General features: G+C 37.4%; 1 protein-coding gene across 2 annotated transcripts in view; it reads left to right on the top strand.

Annotated features, from left to right (window-relative positions):
* The window catches only part of LOC128871793 (E3 ubiquitin-protein ligase TRIP12), a 48,261-nt gene extending 42,967 nt beyond the window's left edge, over nt 1–5,294 (top strand). For both annotated transcript variants that reach the window (XM_054113866.1, XM_054113865.1), the window contains exons 10-12: nt 1,988–2,176; nt 2,250–2,451; nt 2,540–5,294. In XM_054113866.1, coding sequence (XP_053969841.1) covers nt 1,988–2,176; nt 2,250–2,451; nt 2,540–2,997 — 849 coding nt within the window. In that variant the 3' untranslated portion in view covers nt 2,998–5,294. The remainder of the gene's footprint in view (nt 1–1,987; nt 2,177–2,249; nt 2,452–2,539) is intronic.
* The last annotated feature ends 6,833 nt before the right edge of the window (nt 5,295–12,127 follow it).

Genomic DNA, 12,127 nt, shown 5'->3' with positions numbered 1-12,127 from the left:
TAAGTGGATGTGAAGAGTTGAACTTAGAGAGAAGCCTCGGGAATAAGCGGATTGGCATTCTGAGACACTCACGGTTAAGTCCTCACTAGTCCTTGAATGTATCGAGAGCTTGTTAGGAACGCACAATCGCATCCGGCTCATATGGGTTTCAGGACACAGGAGTATAACTGGGAACGAAGTAGCGGATGTATCGGCTAGGTAGGCTGCGGCTAGCCATCTCTACTTATGCAGATGTACTCGGTGCTGACGCTGTTAATGCTGCTACTGCTAATACGGTCACTTTGCGCTCTTCTAGTGCGAACTTTGCTCCTATTGCCAAAAAGGGTAATGATAAAATTGACGACCATTCCAGTAGGAAATCAAAAGGCATAGTGAGTAGTAATATGAATAGTGAATTGAAGGTCGCATGTCGCGTGATTTGCAAATTCTGTCACTACTAATAGTATCGTATCTTACAGTTCAAAGCATAAGTCAATCGATTCAAGCTTGATTTCTTGCCATATGCTTGTTAAAAAATATGTCAATGTTTCAACATTGAAGCGGATTAATTTTAAGCTAAACATCCCGGCATCAAATTATGATATTCTTCTGAATTCAACATTATGGCCTACTGATGTGATTGTTCGTCCGTTCGAGTTTTTTTCGGAAAGAAGCTTCTGTACCAGTAAAACTATAATAGATTCCGTTCCCAAAGAAATTCTTTCTAAGCCTCTAAGGATTTATTTCCAAAATGTTTCCGGAATCAGAACTAAGTCTAAGACTCTACTTAATCTGAGTGCTCACTTGGACTATGACATATGTATATGTTCTTATTGAAACTTAGTTAAACGCTGAATTCAATGAAAATGTATACTTTGACTCCAATTTTTTTTAATGTATACCGGAAAGACCGAGATTGCCAAAAAACCGGACTGTCAAGGCCTCCACCCCGTTTTAACAGCTATTTGTTGTCAGTATCGATCATCGTTGGTGCACTTAGACAACGAGAACTCAATTCTGGATCAGCTTTGCATCCTAGTACATGGTAAATCATTGATAATGTAACAACCCTTGTGCGTATTCATTCTGGCTGCAACGTTTGCGTATTTGGCGATTTTAATTTGCCTAATATTACTTGACGTTTCCACGACAGTCGGTTCTACGTTACTGAAACGACCTGCATTTATATCCGGCCAAGGACTACCACTCCAGCACCATTCCCCGTATGTAAGTATGGGGAATGTTTATGCTGCTACAACAACAACCTGGTCATTTGTCGACAATAACTGCTCACAGGCATTCTCACAGGCCATTGCAGATTCTCCTTCTCCTTGAATGTGGCGCCATACCGTAGATAAGGTTGAATCATATCGCTCAATTGCAGCCAGAAGCAAAACATATGCTCAGCCCAACCTAGCTCTCTTATCTATCTTAAGTTTAATGAGGTTTGTATGGGTACTGTTAGAGGGCACAAAAGATCATGAGGTAAAATTTATTTTATTTTATTCTAATCCACCGGTTTACGTGACCGCGACAACTCTCATTAGAATAACAATTTTTAAACCAAGAGAAACTTTGTAAATTTGTGCATATAATGGGTGTTTGCAATAATTGAACTGAAAACCTTGGGCGGCATCCTATAAGCAAACGCGATGAATAACTTAGAAATATGTCAACCTAAATGGCACTTATCTAATTTTTTTTTTGTTGATATGAACCTTTCTCTACAAAAACAAATCGTATTAAAAAAATGCACTTCATTTGTGGAACAACATCAAGACACACGCCACAAATAGGGGAGGAGAGGAGCTCGGCCAAACACCCAAAAAGGGTGTAGCGCTTACATATATAATTATATATATCTATATAATAAAAAAATCGTACCCAAACATTTTTAATATTTTTCGACCGTATCTCCTTCAAACGAACTTCGATTTTACTCGCTCTTAATACAATAATTTTTTTTTATTGTATTTAACTAACTCAAAATATTTTATTTCGCTTTCAGCTGGATTTACCGTTCTCAATACCGTTCTATCGTTGGCTATTGAATGAGGAGCACTCAGTAGGTCTAGCTGATTTATCACGTGTTGCGCCCGAAGTACAAAGCACGTTAGTACGGCTGCAGGACGTAGTACATGAACGCGAAGTCATACTAACCGATACCAATCTCGATGCAATGGAAAAGACTGAAAAGGTAAGAAAACACAATTACATGTTAAAATAGGTAATTATAAATTTGTATGCTCTAATTTTTTCGCTACTCTCAGATTGAATCATTGGACTTGGATGGCTGTCCTATAGCCGATTTGGGCCTAGACTTTGTTTTACCCGGCTATGCAAACATTGAACTGTGTCGGGGTGGTCGTGATACACCAGTTACAATACATAATCTACACCAGTATATCTCATTAGTGACATATTGGTTCCTCGTCGAAGGCGTGCAGAAACAATTTGAGGCATTGCGCGAAGGTAAATTCGCGGCTTAAAAAATATGGCAATAACATAAGTTTTAACATTCATCTAATCATTTGTGTATTTCCTACGCTTTTCGTAATAGGTTTCGACTCAGTGTTTTCCACACAACGTCTGCGCATGTTCTATCCTGAAGAGTTGGAGAATGTCTTTTGCGGTTCTGGTGCTAGCAACTATCAACGTTGGGATATCAAAATGCTACAAGATTGTTGCCGCACTGATCACGGGTTTACACAAGATTCACAAGCTATACAATATCTATACGATATACTCTCATCGTATAACCGCGACGAGCAACGACTGTTTTTGCAATTTGTCACCGGCTCGCCGCGCCTACCAACGGGCGGCTTTAAATCTCTAACACCACCGCTAACAATTGTGCGTAAAACACTAGACGGTAATCAAAATCCAAACGATTATTTGCCATCGGTGATGACATGTGTGAACTATTTAAAATTACCCGATTATTCAAGTCGAGAAGTGATGCGACAGAAACTCAAAGTCGCCGCAAATGAGGGTAGTATGTCATTCCATTTATCGTAAGTACAGGAATGTATCGAAAATGAAAATTGTGAAAATCAGTTCGAATGGCAGGGTGATATCGTTAAACTTTAGTTTAATATAAATGAAACTGGAAGAAACTGGAAAACTATGTAGAATTATTATTCAGCAAGCAAAGGAAATATTTTAAAGGCAAAAACCGTTATATGTATAGTAAAAAAATACACATTCACATCTACACACACTCACACACATTTAAAACATATTCTTAATTACTGTATTTAATATGAAATTAATTTAACGGAAAAAGAATAAATAAAATATTAATTGAGCAAAAAAGAAAGCTTGCAAGCATAATTTGCGCTACAAAGTTATAGAATTAAAACAGCGAGTAACGCACAAGTATAATCGCCCGACATAAATATATATACTGCATAGATATTACGAGGTAAGATATTGTGATGTTATAGGTTTTCGAAAATTGTAGGCGCTCGTAAACTGCGTATGTATATGGGCAAAACTTTTGAATGAAAGTTTGAATAAAGAGAAGGAAACTCAAGTGCAGCCTACTAGAGAATTAGGCAGTAATTGTGCTTATCACCGTTGTAAATTCGTAGCACTTCCATGTGCATTGCAAATACATATAAATTAACATTTTTATTAATATTGTGATGAAAACATTTTTTATGCAGAAAAAAAACAGGAAATGTAAGAAGTATATAAAAAATAAATTAAAATCAATTAAAATGTGACAGCAACATTTTGAAGCAAATTAATATGGAGAGTAAAGGATGTGTTCGTCGCTCTCAATAATTACAGCAATATTGCGACCTTGTTACTTTTTCTGTTGTCTGTTCCTGATACTCGACTCAATAGCCGTCGGAAGATTGCAGAAGTTATTTCGCGTCGAACGTGTTGCTTAAAAATATCGAAATATGCGTCAAAAACTTCGTTTTATTCGGAATAAATTTTGCGCTAAAATAATAATAAATAAACAATATCGTACTTCGAGGTAGTATTTATTAAATAAAACTAAATTTTCCTCATTAGTTTCAATTCCGCAGTGCAAACTTTCATATTGCACTTGACCAGTTGGTGATGACCATCAAATTGTCAACATTTTACTGACGCAACGCGTAATGCTAGCATCTCATAAAAAGTGACACGGCCGCAATTGTTACAGCTCGTCGAACACACCCAAAGTTAGAAATAGAAGAGAGGAACAGAGTAATAAAAGAAAACGAAAATTTCATAGATAATCAAACTTTTTAATAATTAAATTATACAATTCATGTTTTTTTTTGTTGAAAATAATGAAGATGTGAATATGTTGTTATTATGGCGAAGTGCTTTACTTTTGTTTAAAACGCATCTAGGTAGTTATGTTTACTATTTTATGATTAGTTAATTAATTTCTTTTTACTAAGTTTTATGTCATGTAGCCGTTTTGTTAATACATATATTCTTGTGCAACTCTCTTCAGGTACGTGCATGTACATGCTTACAAGTAGTGGTAGTCTGACACACATATACTTATACTTACATATACAAGAGCAAAACGAAAAATCTTGCAACTGTTGCAAGCACGCGATTCTAGGCTTTGTAATGTCTGCCAGTAATGCTTAAATAAAAAAATATACCTATATAATCTTAATAGCTGAATAAAGAAGTCAGCATAATTCTAAGCCCACTTGCTTATTCTAAAAGCAGTTACCAGAATATGTACTACTAGCATAGAGTAGAGAAACTCCAATTTGCTTAGTTTACATCCCTATACAATTATATATATAATTGTATGTGTGGATAATATCTATCTGCTCTTACTTCCACCAACCAGCAACAAAATTCTTTAGAAGAATACAGATTTTTTCAATGTTCAATTTGTTAAGCATAACTCAAAGCAAAGTGAAATTATTAATAAGTGGGGAGGAGGGAGAGTTGTTATTCGGTAAAGGAACATATGCATAGTTATACAAAAAATATACAAACATACATAGTCGTATAGCATACATACAAAAAATTTAATAGGTTAGGCTAAGCGAATACAAGGATTTTGTGCAACGTTTCAAAGATCCATGCTCAAAGTGTACTGTAAACAGCTAAAACGCGCATAAACCAGATTGCCGGCTTGATGAATAGTGCAGATTTGTTAGTTTAGCACAAATCAATTGGAAAAATCACAAATTAATTGCTGTCACTTTAATTCCCCACCTGCGCCATATTAGCCGTGACGCCAAATTTTCCCTCCCCCTTGCAAAAATCCCGTACAATTGAAGTTGGTGTTAACATTCTTTTAGATTTTTATTTATCTTTTTTTATCTTATCGTATCATAGGCTTTTTTAGGTTTCTCTTAACGTATCTTATAGGCTTTTTTGTTTGTTATTTGTACCACACGTATATGTTTGATTTTATTGCTCGCCTTTTGCTATACACTTTTCATGGAAAAAGCTGAAAAATACATATTTAACATTCATAATTCTATACCTAAATACATATATTTACTTCTATTTATCAGTTAAATGTTTAATAAGTGAAATATCGATAATTGAAACATGAAAATTCGCGTAAACTATACATACATGCATTCAATATATACATATATATAAATACAAATATTATTAATATTACTTAAAAATATATGTATGGAATATTTGAAATATATTTACTCGTAATTTAGTTGTAAACTATTGCATAACATTTAAACATTAGTTTAAACAAATCAAAAAAGTGAAATGTATTAAACGGAAAATAAAAATACATAAAAGAACTCAATAACAAATATAATCAATATTGAATTCAATAATAAAGCAAATGGTTTTTATTTATTTTCGCTTCTTATTATTGTTTCTGTTTTAATGGCTTTGTTAAGCCCCGCCTAGATTTGTGTCCTATTAAGTTTGGTTAACGAAGCTATCTAACGGTCGGGCTAAGAAATTTAGCGCTTCGACAAGATCGTGCCAAGGCGAAAAGTGGTGTTAATTGAGTTGGCTTCAGTTGATATTTGAAAATACGGTTTGTTTTGTTGTTGTACTAGTTCATTAAGCCATGCCAGTGCGGATAGTAACGGTAGTCCCACGAGACATGACGTTTCGATGGATTGGGTCCAGACGGAGAGGGGTGTTAGGGGAATGTCGTTCCCACGACGGTCGGTTCTACGAAACCGGAACTGCCCGGCCAAGGACTGTCAATTCAGCAGCATTCCCCGTACATGTATGGGAAATGTTTATGCTGCTACAACAACAACAACAGGGGAATGGGTTTAAGAGGGCATGTTAGTTGCAGTTGTATTTGGTCCTGGCTCTCGTCGATATAGTCGAAGATTTAACGTAAAGGGGACCAACATTATTTTTCGTTCCCACGACAGTTGGTTCTACGTAACCGGAACGACCCGGATTTTTATCCGGCCATACCCTTTGTATATAAGAGGAGCAGCTTGGCATGAGGAAGCAGAGGTAGTGAAGGCATTTTCCAGAAAACTCCAGAGAAAATTGCAGTTGTTATGGGTGACTTGAATGTCAAAATTGGAAATAGACAACAAGAGATCGAGGACATGTACAGAACCACTTTCAAAGCAGACATCGGCAAAAGGACCTCTTTTGAATGACAGAACAGTTGATGAGGAAGACAATTTTACGCTTATAAGAGCAGTAGGCCACTTTGTAAATGACTTCTGTGTAGTTTCGCACGAAGGGTTGAGCTATGTTGAAATATTTGAAATCGAATCGAAAGTAAGGTCTGATCATATGCCAATTAAACAGATATTAAACATAGATAGAGCGCTGAATGAAATAGAAAATATAAACCTGCTCACAAAAGTAATGCTTAAAGAAAAAGATGTATCAAAATATCTATTAAACCTAAACAAAAATCTTTTAGTAAATCGAGGAGAAATGATAAATCTTGAAAAACTTGACAGTGTAATAAAAATGTCTGTGCCGAAGACAAAGTTGTTTTAAAAAGCGCTTGGTTTAATATGAAATGTTTGAGTGCAAGGGATCGCGAACCACATTTTCAGTACCGGCGGGAGGGTGGACTATTGGATATTATCTGGCAAGGTGCAGTGGCTTACTGTGAGTGCTGCGGTCTTACGGTGGATCAGAGCTTACTCTCATCGCAGGTTTTCAGGTACTCAGCCAATTTTTTCCACTTGTGTGGCTGACGGGTTTGCCGAATCTCCGGGTTTCCGGGATCAGGCTGGTGTAGGTTGTCACGCGCATTTGCTAGAACGGCTACTTCGCCTTGCGGAATGCGTCTTTGCCGCCTACGCGCACATCGGTCGGCGAAGGTGTCCTCGGTGAATTCCGCGAAGCCGGCCCAATTAGTTTTGTTGAAGTTAATGTAGGAGCGGTCGCCGTAGCCGAATGGGTTGGTGCGTGACTACCATTCGGAATTCAGAGAGAACGTAGGTAGGTAGATAGGTAGGGTGGTTGTCATAAGACACAGGGTATGTTCAACAATGCATTATAATGCGCAACATACCATTTCAGAGTGAGCAGTGCGTTCAAAAATGCAAATATGGTAGTACTGCAAATGCAACGCGTTCTTAAACGCCATTTTTGTATCAAAAGTGCATTATTTGCAGCAAAAATTTTCACACTGCCAATAAATACGCTAGTACAATGTCTGATGAAAAGTGGGAATTTAATTATTTATTTTAGCTTTTAATACAAAAATTGATGAAAAATACGATATTTAAACTTGTTTTATTTTATTATTATTATTATTTTATTATACTTTTCTTGGTTTTAGTGATTACTTTAGTACATCGGAGATAAAATTACTGCTCAGAGTCCGACTGAGCATGGAGAACGAGTTCACGTCGGGAAGGAGGAAAAAAAGCGTGCTCTGGGCTAAGATCGTAGATGAAGTAAAAAAAGTTAATAAAGATTTAAAAATAGATAGAAACATCGCCCAGCGAAAATTTTCTAATTTACTCATCACATATAAGCGAATAAAAAAAAGAAACAATACATCCGGTAGAGAATTAACATCATGGCTTCACTACGAAGACTTTGATGAGGTGTATGGTACCAGGCACTCAATCAATGTGCCCACTCAAAATTTACAAAGCTCAGTTGAGCTGCCGATGTCGATATTATATATATATTTTTTTCCCGTGGTTCCTAGGTGGAACAAAGGGCCTCAATAAACAAGTTAAAGTTAAATCTATTAGAAGCTAGGAATTTTATTTGCCGCCAGGAGCGGCCTGCTTGTTGCACTTCTGTTTCTACTAGTCGCCTCCACGTGTTAGATGGTCTGCCAGGTCTGCGGCTGCCTTGGGGGTTCCAATCCTGCTCTAGTGATATTACCATATGGCTTTCGAAGTGTGTGACCGATCCATTTCCATTTGCGGCGTCGAATTTCGAGATAGACTGGTATCTGTTTCGTTATAGTCCACAGATCGAAGTTTGATATGACGTTAGGCCAAAAAATGTGCGTGATCTTGCGAAGGCTGCGGTTGATGAATACTTGCATTGCTTGTATGTCACGTGTTGACGCGTTCCACGTTTCGCATGCATACAAGAGGACAGATTTCACATTGGACTCGAAGATTCTCAGTTTCGTGCGCCTCGTTATATGCGTTGCTCTCCAAACTTTATCAAGCATGCCAAACACTACGCGAGCTTTCGATATCCGGTTACGTATGTCAGCCGCTGAACCGCCGTTTTTATTTATTACACTGCCTAGGTAGCAGAATTCATCTACAGCTTCGATGTTAGTGCCGCGTATCTGAAAGATATGTGAATAGGTGGTGTTGATGCGCATTATCTTTGTCTTCGCAATGTTTATTTTCAGTCCAGCCCTCGCTGCGAATTCGCTCACCGCCTCTATTTTTGCTTGCATATGTGAGTGTTTGTGTGATAGCAAGCAAATATCGTCAGCGTAGTCTAAGTCCTCAAGGTTGCCGCTCAGGCCCCAGGATATGCCTCTGTTCGCCGCTGAGGCTTGTCGCATCACTAAGTCCAGTACCAGATTAAATAAGAGCGGAGATAGCACGCATCCCTGTCTTACTCCTGTTCGAACTCGAATAGCGTTGCTCAGGATGCCCTCATGTCTCACACGGCAGCTTGCTTCACTGTACAGTTCTTTGACAAGTGAAATGATTTTTTCAGGTACTCCTTTGCAGTAAAGTGCTCCCCAGATTGCCTCGTGGTTAAGAGTATCAAAAGCTTTTTCAAAGTCGATGAAGCAGAGATAAAGTGGCGAACGCCACTCGACCGATTGCTCGATGTCGATATTAACGGAACCTAATGATGTTGAGCCATCAAATTCTCCACAAACTTCAAGTCGTACAACCGCACAGTCTCGAAAAACTGCAAATAGCGAAATTCGAAAATGAGAATAAAATACAATATATTCTCGGGAAACGATTTTATTGTTTCAAAAAAAGACTTATTTTTGGGTATTTTCCGTTTTGATATTAAACTTTTGACAAGATATGTCCTTCTTTTAAGCTTTACACGTTTTTTTTTTTCTTAAATTTAATAAAAGACTATCGGGTTTTTCCTCACATATATCGTCCATGACCAAACTTAGTAACAATTCCATTTTACTGCACAGCGCGTTCATAAATGCAACAAATCTATTTGCAATTTTTCAACAAATCTATCAGTTGCATGAATTGTCACATTGACAGTGCTGCCAGCGCTGCAAGTACTGCGCATTATAATGCGTTTCTGAACATAGCCACACTTAGACCTTCCGCAGGTCCATTGTGATACCACTGGAGCTTATCCTTACTCTACGTGTTCCTTTTCAAACCATCCAGTTGCTTTAATAAACGAGCAGAGCTTCGTTAGTTTTAGATTCGCTATATCCGCTATATCGGTTAGAAATGATGTATGAAGAGTGCGCAGTCTTCTCATAGCTAGGCTTTCACACTCACATAAAAGGTGTCTGACTGTTTCCTCTTCTTCTGTATTAAGACAGCTTCTACAGAAATCGAAGTACGGGAGTCCTAACCTTCTAGCGTGGCTGCCTATTAAATGAATGATGGGAAAAATACCGTTCAAGCGAAACCATGGCTTGAAAAGTGTTATGGGGACTCTTCTCCATCCCAAACAACAATAAAACGATGGTTTGCTGACTTCTAACGTGGCCGTAGATGATGGTGGAACCGATGATGTATAATGCAGTGGACGTTTATATGAAAAAACATCAAAAAAACCCACAAAATCGTTTTGAATAATCAAAACGTGAAATTGAGAGAGTTAGCTGACATCTTGAAGTTATCTAAAGAATGTGTTGACTTTATATTGCATGAGCATTTGACTATGAGAAAGCTCTGTTCAAAGACTGTTATCAAGACAACGCACTGTGTCACAACTTAATCAAAACAATGTCAAAACTACGTGGATTGAACCTCGAATTGCTCCCGCGTCCACCATATTCGCCAGATTTGGCTCCCAGCGACTGCTGGCTGTTCGCAGACCTAAAAAATGCTCGCCGGTAAGAAATTTTTGTTTGAATGAAGAGGTTATCGCCGAAACTGAAGCCTATTTCGAGGCAAAAGTTAAACCGTTCTACAAAAGTGGTATTGAAATGTTAGAGCGGCTCTGTAATGATTGCGTTGTTCTTGATGGAAATTACGTTGATGAATAAAGCTAATTTTGAACAGAAAACATGTTAGACCCGGAATTTTTCATCCCATTAGTATTTATACAGTTTTCTATATCATAATTATATAAATATGCCACACTAAAATATTTAATCCCCTTTACTGAGTGTATCGCTAGCCCGATCCCAATGAAACATGCACCAATAGAAGGAAATAACTTATTGACATATTGATCAAAATATGAAAATCCATATATCTATACAACCAATTAAGCTGGTAACTGAAGCTTGGCACGAACGCATACATTGGATTTATCGTACTCGTGATGAAAAGTGGAAGGCATTGGAAAAGACGGCGTATCATCTTTCATGAAATTTCATCCACTTACATAAATTACGAATGCCGCACATGACGAAATAAAAAGACGTTCGAAACTTTTAAAAAAGCTGAAAATAACCCACGGCAAGTAGCGTCATCTTGTTGAAGTCAAATGTTGTGAAGATCACGGATCTCAACTTTTGGCATCAAAAAGTTGTTCATCATGTCGCGATAGCGTTCGCTATTAATTGTTACATTGGCGCCAGCCTCGTCTTTGAAAAAATATTGGCCGATGATTCCTCCAGCCCATAGGCCACACAAAACGGTTGTTTTAAATGAATGTATTGGCTGTTCTTGAATGACTTCTGGTTGCTTTTCAGCCCAAATACGGCGATTTTGCGTATTGACGTAGCCATTAAGCCGAAAACATAGGACGGTTATGTACACCATAATTAGGCCTGAGTGCGCGATGATCACTTTTCACAGTTTGACAGTAGTCACGCGTGAACTGTCAAAAAAGCCATTGGAAAAAGTACCTTCAATCTGATCATCCTACTATAAGTTCTGTAGTTTCACATGCAAATGAAGTTTTTCCTGGATAACGAAACAAGGTTGATTTACATCGAAAGGTGTAATAAATTTATGTACTAACTGAAATTTTAGTTTTAACGAACATTTAATGCAAAATAGTTTTTTTTTAACTACTGCAGTGTTCTCTCTCTATCTATCATGAATACTCTCATACTAACAGCTAAACATCGTATTGAAACCAAACTCAGCAAATCACACTGATCGACAAAAATTAACTTTTTCGTTCCCACGACAGTCGGTTCTACGTAACCGAAAGGACCCGGATTTATATCCGGCCAAGGACTGTCACTTTAGCAGCATTCACCGTATATGTATGGAGAATGTTTATGCTGCTGCACCAACGACAAAAACAATTAACTTTTAATTTGTCACACGCGCTTTTTTGGTATTCTTACTTTATTTTAACTCCTTAAGGTTCAAAACAGGTATAGACAAAATGTGGCGCAATTTTGTGTCATGGTTTTTGAATTTAGTTCACGAAATCCACAGCAAAAACTTTTCGCTCAATGATTGATGCACTTCTTTTGCATGATATTGCATTAATTTACAATTTGACACTAAGTACGGTAAATTATAAGAAAATCGAGTAAAATAATAAGTAGCTATCTGGGTGATATAAAAAAAATATTTCTGTTTTATAATGAGAGTATGCGGTAAAGTAATTAGCATACGTAATCCGAGTGGCAAAAACTATGTCGACCAGT

This window comes from Anastrepha ludens, chromosome 2 (genome assembly GCF_028408465.1).
Source record: "Anastrepha ludens isolate Willacy chromosome 2, idAnaLude1.1, whole genome shotgun sequence".
NCBI lineage: Eukaryota > Metazoa > Arthropoda > Insecta > Diptera > Tephritidae > Anastrepha > Anastrepha ludens.
Note: the sequence above shows the minus strand (reverse complement) of the source record. Positions and strands in the feature narration are given on the sequence as shown.